Here is a 15669-nt window from a genome sequence, read left to right on the forward strand (position 1 = left end):
GTTAATGCCTTATGTCTAAAATATCATGATTTTCTAGCTGAAAATACTGTGATGGTTAGACAGTTTAATGATTTCAAATTTTCAGTGTAAGAAAAAATTAAATCCAAACTAATTTCAAACTTTGCTCAAATGGTGGCATTTGTACTTCAAAATGAACAGTTTTGCGACCTTGCACTGTTGATGGACATTGGGGGAACCTTTCTTGCTTCTAGTGCGGACTGTGAGCGAGGTTTTAGCCTAATGAATCAACTCAAAAACAAGCTGAGAAACCGTTTAGGTGAATGTCATTTGGATATGTTAATGAGAATCAAAAACTATCAAATGGATGGACGTTCTATTAGTCTAGATAGAATTTTTAAAAAATGGGTAAATGCCAAAGACAGGAGAGAGAAAAAATAACTGAGTGATTTAAATATGTGTGTTATTTTGTTATTATTCTGTGCAGTTTTATGTCAAATTTTTATGTAAACCTACATAAACTGTGCCATGTGTGCATTCAGTGCGCACATACTTTTGTCACAGGAAAAAAATTTGCACAACATAAGATTTTTGTGCACACTGACTACTAAGAATTAGAGGGAACATTGAGGAATGTATACAGTATATGACCTGAAATTCATAGTCTTTGCAAACATCCACGATAAACTAGCAGAACCCCAAAAGAATGAATGACAGTAAAACGATAGAACCCAAAAGCCCCCTCTCCTCTCTCTTTCCCCCACCCACTTCGGCAAAGAGCATCAGTGTCCACCGTCCACCAAGCAAGCAATAGCAAAACGCCCAAAGAGAGACCATGATCTGCAGTCAACAAAAACTATTGTTTACCTGACGGTTTGACATGCCAGAGGCTCTATCCTTTTCACTAACAAGGGAGAGAGAGGTGTCACCCATTCCACAACGAAAGGGGAGACCATCAACAGCCACTGTTACGATCTTACAGTCTGCCACGTCGCTTTTTATTCTGTGATTCCCTGACTAGAGAATCAGTGGCAAACTCCCCCCACCATCAAGAGAAAGAGAGAGGGTGAGCGATCATTCGAGTAGCGAGACCTCCATATGCGGCATCTGCCACTGCGAAAGCCGTGTGTTCTTTCTTCCACAACACCTCAGTTGGTGGCACTCAAATTGCACGCCAGCAGCTTCCATGCCACGCCTGCAGGATGTTGGAAAATGACCGGTTAGTCAGTGAGCTCCAAAAATGGGAACTCATCATCGTGAAAAAACGAAACAATAAATCTTTGCAATTCTGTTCTTTGGTTTCATTTATTACAAATAAGTGTTAATACTGAAGTGACTATGAAATAAAGTGCAGGCAGTGGAAATCTAAAATATCGACAGAAAATGGCAGAAATACTCAGTGGGTCAGGTCACAAATGGAAAGAGAAACATTTCAGGTCAAAGGCTCTTTATTAGATCTGGGACGGAGACTAAAGAAGTGTGTAACTGCAGGGAGGAGGAGTGGGGTTGGTGTCATTAATCAGGTAAAATGGGGTGATCATAAGACCATAAGACCATAAGACAAAGGAGCAGAAATCGGCCATTCGGCCCATCGAGTCTGCTCCACCATTTTATCATGAGCTGATCCATTCTCCCATTTAGTCCCATTCCCCGCCTTCTCACCATAACCCTTAATGCCCTGGCTACTCAGATACCTATCAATCTCTGCCTTAAATACACCCAATGGCCTCCACTGCTGGCCGTGGCAACAAATTCCATAGATTCACCACCCTCTAACTAAAATAATTTCTTCGCATTTCTGTTCTGAATGGGCACCCTTCAATCCTTAAGTCATGACCTCCCCCATCATGGGAAACAATTTTGCCACGTCCACTCTGCCCATGCCTTTCAACATTCGAAATGTTTCTATGAGGTCTCCCCTCATTCTTCTAAACTCCAAGGAATACAGTCCAAGAGCGGACAAATGTTCCTCATATGTTAACCCTCTGATTCCCGGAATCATTCTAGTGAATCTTCTCAGTACCCTCTCCAACGTCAGCACATCCTTTCTTAAATAAGGAGACCAAAACTGCCCGCAGTACTCCAAGTGAGGTCTCACCAGCGCCTTATAGAGCCTCAACATCACATCCCTGCTCCTATACTCTATTCCTCCCAAAATGAATGCCAACATTGCATTCGCCTTCTTCATCACCGACTCAACCTGGAGGTTAACCTTAAGGGTATCCTGTACGAGGACTCCCAAGTCCCGTTGCATCTCAGAACTTTGAATTCTTTCCCCATTTAAATAATAGTCTGTCCATTTATTTCTTCTGCCAAAGTGCCAAACCATACACTTTCCAACATTGTATTTCATTTGCTACTTCTTTGCCCATTCTTCCAATCTATCCAAGTCTCTCCGCAGACTCTCCGTTTCCTCAGCACTACCGGCCCCTCCACCTATCTTCGTATCGTCAGCAAACTTAGCCACAAAGCCATCTATTCCATAATCCAAATCATTGATGTACAATGTAAAAAGAAGCGGCCCCTGTGGAACACCACTAGTAACTGGCAGCCAACAAGAATAGGATCCCTTTATTCCCACTCTCTGTTTCCTGCCAATCAGCCAATGCTCTATCCACGTATGTAACTTTCCCATAATTCCATGGGCTCTTATCTTGTTAAGTAGCCTCATGTGTGGCACCTTGTCAAAGGCCTTCTGAAAATCCAAATATACAACATCCACTGCATCTCCCTTGTCTAGCCTACTTGTAATTTCCTCAAAAAATTGTAATAGGTTTGTCAGGCAGGATCTTCCTTTAAGGAATCCATGCTGAGTTCTGCCTATCTTGTCATATGCCTCCAGGTACTCCGTAACCTCATTCTTGACAATCGACTCCAGCAACTTCCCAACCATCGATGTCAAGCTAACAGGTCTAGAATTTCCTTTTTGCTTCCTTGCCCCCTTCTTAAATAGCAGAGTGACATTTGCAATCTTCCAGTCCTCCGGAACCATGCCAGAATCTGTCGACTTTCGAAAGATCATCGCTAATGCCTCCGCAATCTCCACAGCTACTTCCTTCAGAACACGAGTGTGAAGATAAGCTGTAAAAAAGGTTATCTTAGGCAGTAGTCAACATAGTTTCCTCAAGGGAAAATCTTGCCTGACAAATTTGTTGGAATTCTTTGAAGAAATAACAAGCAGGATAGATAAAGGAGAATCGGATGATGTTGTGTACTTGGATTTCTAGAAAGCCTTTGACAAGCTGCCACACATTGTGCTGCTTAACAAGTGAAGAGCCAATGGTATCACAGGAAAGATACTAGCATGCATAAAGCAGTTCCTGATTCCAGGAGGCAGAGAGTAGGAATAAAGGGAGCCTTTTCTGGTTGGCTGCCGGAGACTAGTGGTGTTCCATAGGGGTCTGTATTGGGTCTGGTTGTTTATATGTTATATGTCAATGACTGGATGACAGAATTGAATACTGTGTTGCAAAGTTTGTAGTTAGTATGAAGATAGGTGGAGGGGCAGGTAATATTGAGGAAGTAGAGAGACTACAGAAGGACTTGGGTAGATTAGGAGAATGGGCAAAGAAGTGGCAGATGTTGGGAAGTGTATGGTCATGAACTTTGGTAGAAGAAAAAGGCTTGTCTATCTTCTAAATGCAGAGAAAATTCAAACATCTGAGGTGCAAAGGGAGTTGGGAGTCCTTGAGCAGGATTCCATAAAGGTTCATTTGCACATTGAATCAGTGGTGAGGTAGGCAAATGTGATGTCAGCATTCATCTCAAGAGGACTAGAATATAAAAACAAGGATGTAAGCAGTTTTGGGCCCCTTATCTTAGAAAGGATGTGCTGACACTGGAGAGGGTGCAAAGGAGGTCCACAAAAATGCTTCCAGGATTGCACGGTTTGTCATATGAAGAGAACCTGATGGCTCTGGGCCTATATTCACTAGAATTCAGAAGAATGAGAGGTCACTGAATTGAAACCTCTCAAATGTTGAAAGGCTTTGATAGAGTGGATGTGGGGAGGATGTTTACTTTGGTGGGAGAGTCTAAGACCAGAGGAGACAGCCTCAGAATCGAGCAGTGTCCTTTTAGAATGGAGATAAGGAGGGATTTCTTGAGCCATAGAGTGGTGAATCTGTGGAATTCGTTGCACAGGCAGCTGCGAAGGCCAAGTCTAGCTATATTTAAGGCAGAAGTTGATAGATTCTTGATTAGTCAAGGCATGAAGGGATATGGAGAGGAGGCAGGAGACTGGGGCTGAGGAGCAGCATGATGAAATGGCGAAGCTGACTCCATGGACCAAATTGTCTAATTCTGCTCTTATATCTTAAAGTCTTGTGGTCTTATCTAGCTATTGTGTGACTGGGGACAGTTAGAGAGAGGGAACATAGACAAAATAGTGTCATAATAGCAAAAAGCAGAGCAGGTTAGGCTGGGTTCTGCTCCAAGGGGGGAAGAGAAAAGATATATATATATTGAGCCAACATCACAGATAAACAACTGATACAGGCACAGAAGTTAAGATCATATTGAGTCCAGAATGCTGACACAATGGAGATACTGTTCCTCCAGCTTGCTTTGTAACCATGGAAGAACCTACGGACCAATAGGCCAGAGTGATACTGAAACGGAGAATTAAAGTGTAGACAACAGAAAGTTCAGGGTTACTTACTCCTGCTGGCTGAATGAAAGTGCTCTGTCAAAGTTGTCACGCAATTTTGATTTTTCTAATGTAGGGGAGGAGTGACCCATGGTATGAACTTGGAAAGCTGGATTGGACAAAATGCAGACAACAGGAATTCTGCAGATGCTGGAAATTCAAGCAACATACATCAAAGTTGCTGGTGAACGCAGCAGGCCAAGCAGCATCTATAGGAAGAGGCGCAATCGACGTTTCAGGCCGAGACCCTTCGCCAGGTCCTGACGAAGGGTCTCGGCCTGAAACGTCGACTGCGCCTCTTCCTATAGATGCTGCTTGGCCTGCTGCGTTCACCAGCAACTTTGGTGTATGTTGCTTGGACAAAATGCAGCTTCACTTGGAAAGTATGTTTGGTTCTGTGGATAGTGAGAAGGGAAGAAGTGAAAGAACAAGTATTGTATAGCTTTAGGTTGCAAGGAAAGTGTTCTAAAAAGAGATTGGTTGGTGGAAACAGAAGAGCTCAATGCCGAAGTAATCTCTACATTCCTTTTCTTATTTCACCCACCAACTTTTTCACTCTATGGAGCAGGGGTTCCCACCTTTTTTTATGCCATGGAGTCTTACCATTAACCTAGAGTCTGTGGACTCCAAGTTGGGAACCCCTGGTATAGAGTGGCGCACACAAAATGCAATCCGGCAGCATCTATGGAGGGGAATGAACAGTCAACGTTTTGGCTTGAGACCCTTCATTAGGACTGCTTATAAACAAGTGTTTAGGAAATAGATTATAAACAGTTTACAGGAACAGAACTATACCGTAACCTGTAAACACGTCTAATTAGTGTGAATTAAATGGCTGCCAGTTGTATATCATGCATAGATTTCAAGCCAATAGTTGGTCATTTTGTTCAGTAGCTTCAACTGAAACTCAAGTTACCAAATAAATTCTGCAAAGCTCATTACATTACTGATGGACAGTAGATTTAGTTGATTTGAAATCTATAATTCTTGGTGATGAACGATAATTGTTATTTGCCACTGACACAAAAGTCAGTGGGAGGGCATGTTGCGTTGAGGATATTATGTTTGTGCAGCTGGGTATAGACAGGTTGAGGACAGACAAAATGACTTTAATGTGGGAAAGTGTGAGATCATGAACTTTGGTAAGACAAGTCTAAAGGAATGAAATGAAAAACTAATAGAAATGAACAAAATGCAGAGGAACTTTGGTCTTGTGCAGAAATTGCAAAGTGTTAGCATGCAGGTTTAGTAAGTGGTCAGGAAGACAAATGTCATAAGGGACAAGAGGGATGGGGTTTAGTAGTTATAATTGTAGTGTGATCACAGCTGGAGTATTGTGTCTAGTGCTGGTCCCCATAATTTAAAAAAAAGATGTACTTGCAACAAAGACATTCAAATGAGATTCACTAAGCTAATTCATAGTATGAGTGGGGTGTCCTATCACAAGCCACTGTAGCAATCAGAACTCTGTTCTTTGTAGCTCAGCAGAATGAGTAGTAATGTTATTGAAACATAAAAGTCCTTAAAGGGTAGATCTTCACTCATTTTCACCTATCACTGAATCTCAAATGATGGACATAATTGCAAAATTACAGGGCGGTCATTTAAAAGGTCTGTACCAACTTCTCCTTTAAGAGTGGAGTGAGATGGAAATTAGATTATTGGTAGTATTCAAAAAAGAAGCAGACAAACTTCTGGAAACTTCAGGAAATCCAGGCTGTGCAGACCTTGCATAGAAGTGGAGTTGAAGCTTGGTGCAGAGCAATCATGATTGTATAGAATGACAGGGCAAGCTTGAAGAGCCGAGAGGTAACTCCAGGTCCTTTTTTCTTATGTACTGTACACCCTGCATTGGATTTCATTAAGAAACTACTGAATATGTACAGTTTACAATTGGTCTGGAATTTCAATCCTTCATTACAGCTCCTCAATCTTTGCTAAATATAGTGAGATACTCATTACACAACAATATTAGTGATATGTATGTCATTATTGCTCAACATATATCAACAGTTCAAAGTGTTGTAGATTTTAACCATTCTTAGCATCAGCATTGAGGATAACCTCTGAGGAAAATAGTTGTATATAGAGTTCAGGAAGTGGAGTGATGCTGTAGCAAAATAGTTAAGTAAAAGATCAGGAATTAATTCATAGATGCAAGCCTGCAAAGTAGCATGAGAGGATAAATGTTGTGACACCCAGGATTATTTTTAAGGTATGCAGCCATGATGAAAGTCAAAGATTTGAAAACGAACTCATCTCATGCCAGGTAAGTCAAAGACTATGCATAATGTGCTTCAGAAATTTCCTCACAGTTAGGGGACCCTCAGTGGCAAGTCTTCTGCTTCGCACTGAGCAAGATCATTAAGTCCATGTTTGCAGCAGAACCTCCCCTTCTGGATTACCCATGGCCCTCACACTCCTGTTCGGTCTTCCTCGGGCATAGATCATGCAACAGATTACAGAAAGTGCAAGAGATGACTACAAACTATGCATATCTTTTGGAGACTTCAATACAGTACATCCCAGATGAATAAATTTTATTTAGTTAGTTATTTACAGTGCGGAACAGGTTCTTCCAGTCCAACCAGCCACACTGCCCAGCAACACCAGGACTACTTACAATGATCAATTACCCACTACGTCTTTGGACTGTGAGAGGAAACAGGAACATCCGGAGGAATCCCACTCTCTCACGGGGAGAAAGTACAAACTCCGTTACAGACGGCGCCAGAATTGAACTCTGAACTCCGGAACAGCCTGAGCTGTAATAGCATTGTGTGAACTGCTACTCTACTGTGGCGCACTCATCTCCATCTGATTTGTAGGGAGCTGATGGCTTGCAGATTTAAGAGCAGGCTTTATGGTGATTGAAGGTTGTTCCTCAGAATGGAGGCCAGTGACTAGTGGTGTGCTGCTGGGCTTTGTGTTGGAACTCTTGTTCTTTGATATGTATATTATGATATTCAATATTTATATAAGTGATTTGGGTGCCTATACGCAATGCTTGATCAGTAGCTTTGCAGATCACATGAAATTAGGAGGTGTTGTTGGTAGTGAATAAAATTATCGTGGGTTACATAGGGATCTTGATCAGTTTGAGTAGTGGGTCGAGGAGTGGCAATGGATTTTTGGACAGATAAGTGCAAAGTGATGCATTTTAGAAAGTCAAACCAGCTTAGGAATTATATATAAGCTTGCTAGTGCACTAGGGATTGTAATGGAACAGTGAGGCTTAAGAGTGCATGTTCACTGCTCATTGAAAGCACCCATCACAGCTAGACAGCATAGTGAAAAAGGCATTTAGCATGCTAGCCTTCAATGTGTCAGGGCAATGAGTCTAGGAGTTTTGACATTATGTTGCAGTTGTATAAGTCATTGGACGTGGCTTAAGAGGGATACAGGCCTAACACAGGAAATTCCCTTGTCAACTTGTGCCTTCCCACTAAGCTTCCTCCTGGCACGTATCCCTACAAACATCAGAAATGCTATACTTGCCCATTTACCTACTTGCCCATTTACCTTCTTGTTACCTCCATTCAGGTCCCCAACAGTCCTTCCAGGTGAATACTTCACCTGCGAATCTTTTGGGGGTCATCTATTGTATCCAGTGTTCCCATTGCTGCCTCCTCTCCATTGGTGAGACCCGACATAAATTGGGGGCCACTTGTCGAGCACCAAGTCTCCATGTGCTAAAAGTGGAACTTCATTAGTTGAAGTGCAATTATGCCAATCCACCATTCTTAAAATTTTCTCAAGATAGTCTTACCGCAATAAAAAATGTTGTGTTCAATATTAAAAACGCAAACACAAGGAAATCTGCAGATGTTGGAAATTCAAGCAACACATATCAAAGTTGCTGGTGAACGCAGCAGGCCAGGCAGCATCTCTAGGAAGAGCTACACTATCTCTTCTTTCAGTTAGTCCTGACGAAGGGTCTCAGCCCGAAACGTCAACTGTACCTCTTCCTAGAGATGCTGCCTGGCCTGCTGCATTCACCAGTAACTTTTGATGTTGTGTTCAATATTAATTGTTTTTCTTATTAAAAAGAAGTAAACTGCAAAACTTAATGCAGTAGAATCAGTGAAATGTAGGTTAGATATATTCCTTAAACCTGTTCATTTAATGCTATATTTTTGTGGACTTGACTAATAATGAAGTTTTCTGAGGCATTATCCCTCGGTATGCAGGATATCATATTTTTAGTAAACACTGGTTAATCATTTCTAGTATTTTTAGATTTCTTTTTTTTATAATTACTTTTTTTTTAGTTCATCTTTATCGCAGTTAATTTGATTTTTTTTTTAATTTTACATTTGAGAATCTCATTTACTTTGTTAGTGTCTGGAACCAAGACTAAATTAAACCTATTCTTATTACAGAACTTGACAAGGATCTTGCTGCAAAAGCACTAACAATTGAATCTGAAATGCAACGGAGTTCCAGTATTCAAAGTAGAATAAGTATGTCAAATTACCATGGAAGTCTGTCGCAAACATTATTGGGCCAAAGTTCTAGACCTCAAATACCATCAGGTCCTATTGGGAAAGATTTTCCACTGATCCAAGGAAGCAAACTATTGCAGAGTTCCAGTAACCAAAGCAGCAGGCCAGAGACTCCAAATGGCCAGCATACCAGATCTCGAACATCATCAGCACAAGCAAGCAGGCCTGCAACGCTGAACAGTCAATTATTTCAAAGTCCGCTTTCTAGCCAACCAGTGACTAAAGAAGAAGCATTCAGTAATCCAAAGAACAAACTGACAACATTTACAACTCAAGCTGGGAGATCCCTTGGTTCTCCAATTAGTCAGGCTGGAGTTACAGCTGGGAATATTTCACAAAGGAGCTATTTTTCAGAGGTGAGAAGAAATAGATTAATATGATGGCTGGTTACAAGTAATTAAAGGGGTGCAGAATGTAGTAGAGCTCATTTGGAAATTAAACTTCATTCCTCTGCAAATTAACTAATGAAAATGTTGCCAAAAATTACTGTACGTGTGAAAAAGATTTTTATAAGGGCTTCAATATGTAGTTTTGTTGTGAGAATTGGAGTTAAAAACAATCAAAGATTACATGATCAAGGAGAAATATTCCTGTCCCACAATTTTATTAAAGAAATATTGGTGCAAACACGACTTTAAAAAATGCAATCTGCATGTTGAATTTCATTTGGGCCATGAAAAGTATAAATGGATCTTTATGTTTCTAGTTTTACCCATAGTTCATAAGTCCACCATATTAGTATTGGTATTAGTTAAATCTAATGCCCACATCATCAGCATTGTTCAGTTTGTCTCTCAAAGGAGGTGGCATGGTATTCTTTTGCTTCACAAAATTAAGTATTAATTTTGAATGATGAAAACCATTCAGCCCACTTTGTTAGATGTCTTAATGAAAGCATCCTGAGTTCTAGACCTAAGAACACATAATTTAAACTGATGTCGCCTTCTCGTACTGAAACATAACATCTTAAAATTGCAATGTTAAGTTGTTACTACGGATAATTTATGATGGGGGGAGATAAGATCCCTTGCAATCTTTGAAAATGTGCAAGGGAATTTTCTCAATGTTCTGGTCCGTGTTTGTTCTTCTATCAATAATGGATGTTTTCATTGCCTTATGTTTGCAGAGCTTTGCCTAACACAATTTGCCTGTTGTATTTTGTGATACAGGACAATCCAAAGTTAAGTATGTTGAATCTATAAACACTCCCTACATTTGAATGAGCTCCCATAATATTATTAAAATAGAAAGTCTGACACAGGTAAAAATGTATGTTTCTAGGAAGTGTGGTACTATTTTCCTCTATCGCTGCACGTTTTGTAGTTGTCCTTTGCACTTTTGATTCCATTCTTTGTAACAATGTGGTCGTATGGTTGCCATATTGAGTACTTCCTGTGTGTTTTTTGATTTGGACAGAAGTAACTTACAGTTGTCTAAAAAATGGAACCTATTCATTACCTGGGGACAACCTGTATAAGTTTGATACCTCAGAAAGTATTCATTAGCTTTAAAGGAAGATTGAAGCATGAAGTGGCATGAAACATGCATTTTTTATCCTTTCCTTAGCACATATGCCCTACACCAACCACATTGTAGCAGCCAGTTTCTTTTACATTTTCAAGTTATTTACCTCTACTTCTCTGCCATTCTGTGAAAACAAATCTTTTTCGTATTTATTGTAAATTTGCCATCATAAATGTGTCTTAAAGTGATTTTCCAGTTTTACCTTTCCTGTACTCTTAATCAACCTTGTATATCTCTCAGTCACCTCCTTCTGAGACTGAAAATTCCATGTTTCTCCAAACTTCACTGCTCAAGCCTTGGAGAGTTGAAATTACTTTTGAGACAAAGCACATTATGCTTAATGTCTTCCTTTTCTGTCTTTATCTTAGCTTTTTTCAAAACCATTCATAGAGAATACAGGTGACACATAATGTTTCAATGTGGAACACTTTACACTTAACAGAATTCAGTTTTAGCTAGGAATGTTTTTATCAGCTCTTTACAACTCATCATAGATTTGCATTCATTTTTGTCTGAACACAGTTCCAGAATGGGTTTGAGATGTATTTTGACATTAAGTGCGCTTTATGTATATGAGTCGTGGATTACTGCAATTCATGGCTAGTTCGCTGTAATTTTGCCTCTTTAGTGTTGCAAGTCTTTGTGGCGTCTGGGCTTGGATTGATACAAGATTAAAACAACGTGCTATCGCTTCCCTTGCAAAGGGGTTCAAGGGATGCAGGATAGTCTCCAAATTTTTAATTTGTAGTGTATTTCTGCCATAGTGTGTGGGCAGACACCTGCTCCAGATGTGCTCTGAGTGGCCTGAATATTTGTCAGGCTTCAATGAAGGATGGTCGTCTTGGCCTCACCGATGTCAACAGCATTGGTGCCAGAGTTTCTTAATAACTATATCCTATTGTACTTGCTTATGTTTAGCCCCTGTGATTTTCAGTTTATTAGCAAATTAATATTCATTCATTTCAAATGGAACCTCCTGTTTATTTTCCCCAAATCCTCAATTCCTGTAGTTAAGTGATTCAAGTTTGATGCCAGCCAGGAACTTTCTCTATGAAACAAAAGCACCTTAATGTGAACCATTGCATGTTTGCAGTAAGATTGCAGAGGAAATAAATCTGCTTTTTTGTTTCACTTTCAAAAAGAATGCAGATGTGCAAAGCCCTTTAAGAATGCATGTCAGATAATCAATAATTATCCCCAGTCAGCAGTTGTGGCCCAAATTAGATTTAATAAGAAACAGGCATGTAACGTCAAGTTTTAAGAATTTACATTTATCTTAAATCAAACCAATAACCACTTGTGGATACAAATGCATTAAAGATCATTGTATGTTTATGAATATATGTTTCACAAAACATGATTATTTATTATGTAGAAGGTCATAGAAGTAAGTCCATTGCAATCATAACCTTCTCTTCCTTGTGCGGTATTTGATAATTCTCTTTTCTCCCAGGTAAGATTGCATGTGCTGATCCAGTTTCAACTCATGCATTGTATAGGTTGGACCCTTGATTTCAATTTTAGCGGTGGGCTGCTCTTTACGTATTTCTAATTTTAAAGGGATCAGAGCCAACTCAGCCATCTATTCTATGTGTTATTGCTTCCAGCAGGGCCTCAACTTGCATTCACAAGTGACCTTCTCACACAATATTTGATGTGGGCTATACTTTGAGTATTTGTTTAAAACAGAAACGTATGTGCTGATTTGTACGGAGAAAAGCATTCTGATGTTGATATCCTCTGAAAGGTTTGTGCCGTATCAGTGCCTGTTTTTAATTACATTGGGAGACATTTTGGTGCTTAACCCTGTAAGAGCAGCACTGAAACCCTTGCACCTTGATCACGTAGTAGTTTGGCAGGTGAGTTTGGATAAACAATATAATATGAATTAATCTCAAATGGACAGTGTAATAAGTATAATTTCTATTGGCACCTTATTATCATCAAAAATATTTCTCATCCAACTGAAATCTTGGAATGTATGCCCCAATATTACAATAAGAAAGATATGGTACAAGTAAGAAATTTAGAAGACATTCAGGATCTTTCACCATCCACCTAACATACTAAGCCGGCCAGTGGTGTAGTGGCATCCACGCTGGACTTCGAGATGAATGGTTCAGAGTTCAAATCCAGCTGGCCTCTTGCACGCTTTCCATCCGTGCTGGGCTGAGCATTGACCTAGCAACTCGGCCTTGTAAAAAAACAGTCAAATGCCTTAGAAATGGCAAGGTTGTGCCATTGTGCCACAAGGCGCGGAGAGGTGCAGCAACAAATTAATATACTTTAGAATGCATGGCAAATCAGAAAATCCTTGAAATATCCTGCAGACTGGACAGCATTAGCAAGGAGTAAAGAACTGAGTTAATGTTACAACTTGATGAACTTCAATTGGGAATAGAAAATTCTGAGGTAAATTAGATATTCCTTTTCTTCATCTGTCTCCATCACCCCCACCTCCTCCCCCCACTATCACCACCCTTCTCTGCAACTTAAAGCATAATTGTTTTCTAATTTTCCAATGAAGATTAAATATGTTTCTCTCAAATACTGCTAGGCCTGTTGAGTATTTGATGCACGGAGAGATGTGTCAGCAAGGAAGGTCCCCCCTGCCCCCGAGGAGCAGACACTCTGACTGGACGCAGCTTGTGTTAGGAAGACCCTAGGCAGGGCAACCCACATAAAGCTGCTAGGTCTGATAACGTACCTGGTCAGGTGCTGAGGGGCTGTGCAGCCCAGGTAACATCTTCAGCATCTCTCTGGAACAGTCCACTGTCCCTGTAGGGTTCAAGGAAAGCAACAGTAACCTACCTTAATGACCACCATCCAGTGGCACTGACCTCAACAATCACATTCAGTCCCATCCTCCTGCTACATTGGACCCTCTCCAGTTCACTTATCACTCAAATCAGTCCACTGGTGATGACATTGCTTCTGCCCTCCTGTCCTTCCTGTCCCACCTGGAAAATGGTGTCTCATATGCACGATGCTGTTTATTGACCAGCTCAGTATCTAATTCAATCATCCCTCAGAAGGTGACAGGTAAACTGTCCTCGCTGGGCCTCAACAGCTCCCTCTGTAACTGGATTTTGGACTTCGTGACAGAAAGACCACAGTGGGTCCATGACAGCATCAACATCTCTAGCTCCCTCACAATTAGCACCGATGTCCCCAGGGCTGCGTCCTCAGCCCGCTACAGTTCACGCTACTGACGCATGACTCTGCTGCTATATCCAGTTCAAGCCGAATCACCAACTTCGCTGACGACACGGCTGTGGTTAGTCTCATCAACAATGACAACCAGATGGCATACAGGGAGGAGGTAGAGCCGCTGGTAGAATGGCCCCTCCGTGGTGAGGGGTAGGAGCACTCTGTTTCTGGGAGCTCACATAATGGATCACCCAGTCCGTCAACACCACCTCTCCACTTCCTGAGGAGATTGAGGTGAGGGAGCCTCCCCGCCCCCCAACCCACCCACATTCTACCAATTCTTACAGGAGCACCATCAAGAATCACTGTTTGGCATGGAAATTTCAAGGCACCTAATTTCAAGACCCTACAAAGGGTTTTGAATCTGTGCTCTCTGGTTCTGGATACCTGCACCATAGGAAACAGCCTCTCCAGATCCACCCTATCTACTCTTTCAACATTTGGTAGGTTTCAATGAGATCCCCACACATTCTTCTAAATTCCAGTGAACACAGGCCCAAAGCTGCCAAATGCTCCACATATGTTAACGCCTTCATTCCCAGAACTATCCTCGTGAACCTCCTCTGGAATGTCTCCAATGACTACACATCCTTTCTGAGATATGGGGCCCAAAGCTGTTAACAATATTCCAAGGGCACGTTGCAGAGATTGAGATGGTCATTGGGACTCTTTTCCACCCATCTAGATATTGATCTGGAGCGCTGCCTACATAACACCCTTAGCATTGTCATGATCCCTCCCATCTGTCCAATAATCTTTTTGACCCCCTACCATCAGGCAGGAGGTACCAAAGCATTATGACAGGGACTGTTAAGATGGAAAACAGCCACTTCCCCCAAACAACTGAACTCCCTGCCACCACCCAGGTCTTCATACCACACACATATGAAGTTCCAGTAGCGTTGTACTGTTGACTTTTTAATTTGTGTTGTAAATGCACCTTATTATTTGTTAATATATTTGTAGTAATATTACTTTGTGTTTTGTGTGAGTTATATGTACAGTATTGTGCACCTTTGTCCACAGGAACATTGTTTTATTTGGTGCTATACATGTCTAAGGGTGAAATAAAAATAAACTTGAACTTGATTTCCAGTATTTTCTGGATTTACTTCAGACTTCCTGTATCTGCAGTTCTTTACATTTTAGTCACTGATCTCCACCTCTGCCTCAGCCCAGCAGCTACCAAAGCCTTTTTTATATAACTTTGCTACCTTCAAACTCAGTATTAAATCTCCCAAGCTGCCATCTGTCCAGACTCTTTGGTAATCCAAAACACTATTTCCCACATGCCATTGCTGAACCACAGGGACTCCCAGATTAACCAAGCCTCAGTTTTAAAATTCCCTTCTTATAATGGGTGCAATGTTTCAGCTTGTCTTTGTAGCTCCTCTCAGCTCCTCAATTCTGAGATTGTTGGTCAGGCAGTATCTGCGGAAAAGGAGTAAGAAATAAATTTCAGGATAGTGGGAAGGGGTGGAGAGAACAGAGAGCTGCCCATGAATGAATGGAGACTAATTGTCAAGGTCATGGTAGTCATGACCTTCTGTGGATTAGACCAGCTCATCAGGGTGCATTTCTACTAGGTGAGTCACATCAACTTGGCTGCTCCTTTGAAATCCTCATCTAAATCCAACAGTACAGAATCTCTGTGTGATCTTGAAAAGCTGGCAACTAGTTGCTACATTCCCCTCTCTGATCATGAACTATTTATGCCTGATGACGTACCACATTCAAATTCTCCCATTACTTTATATGAAGTATCTGAATTTCTGTTAGGGTAGGGTTGTGGTGAGAGGGAGAGCAGAGGAAAGAGCTACACAC

At 41.0% G+C, this 15669-nt stretch overlaps 1 protein-coding gene across 2 annotated transcripts in view; it reads left to right on the forward strand.

Annotated features, from left to right (window-relative positions):
* Nucleotides 1–15669, forward strand: part of c1h8orf34 (chromosome 1 C8orf34 homolog) — a 356319-nt gene that overhangs the window by 303665 nt on the left and 36985 nt on the right. For both annotated transcript variants that reach the window (XM_063042009.1, XM_063042010.1), the window contains exon 12: nt 8989–9467. In XM_063042009.1, coding sequence (XP_062898079.1) covers nt 8989–9467 — 479 coding nt within the window. The remainder of the gene's footprint in view (nt 1–8988; nt 9468–15669) is intronic.

Source organism: Mobula hypostoma, chromosome 1 (genome assembly GCF_963921235.1).
Source record: "Mobula hypostoma chromosome 1, sMobHyp1.1, whole genome shotgun sequence".
Taxonomy (NCBI): domain Eukaryota; kingdom Metazoa; phylum Chordata; class Chondrichthyes; order Myliobatiformes; family Myliobatidae; genus Mobula; species Mobula hypostoma.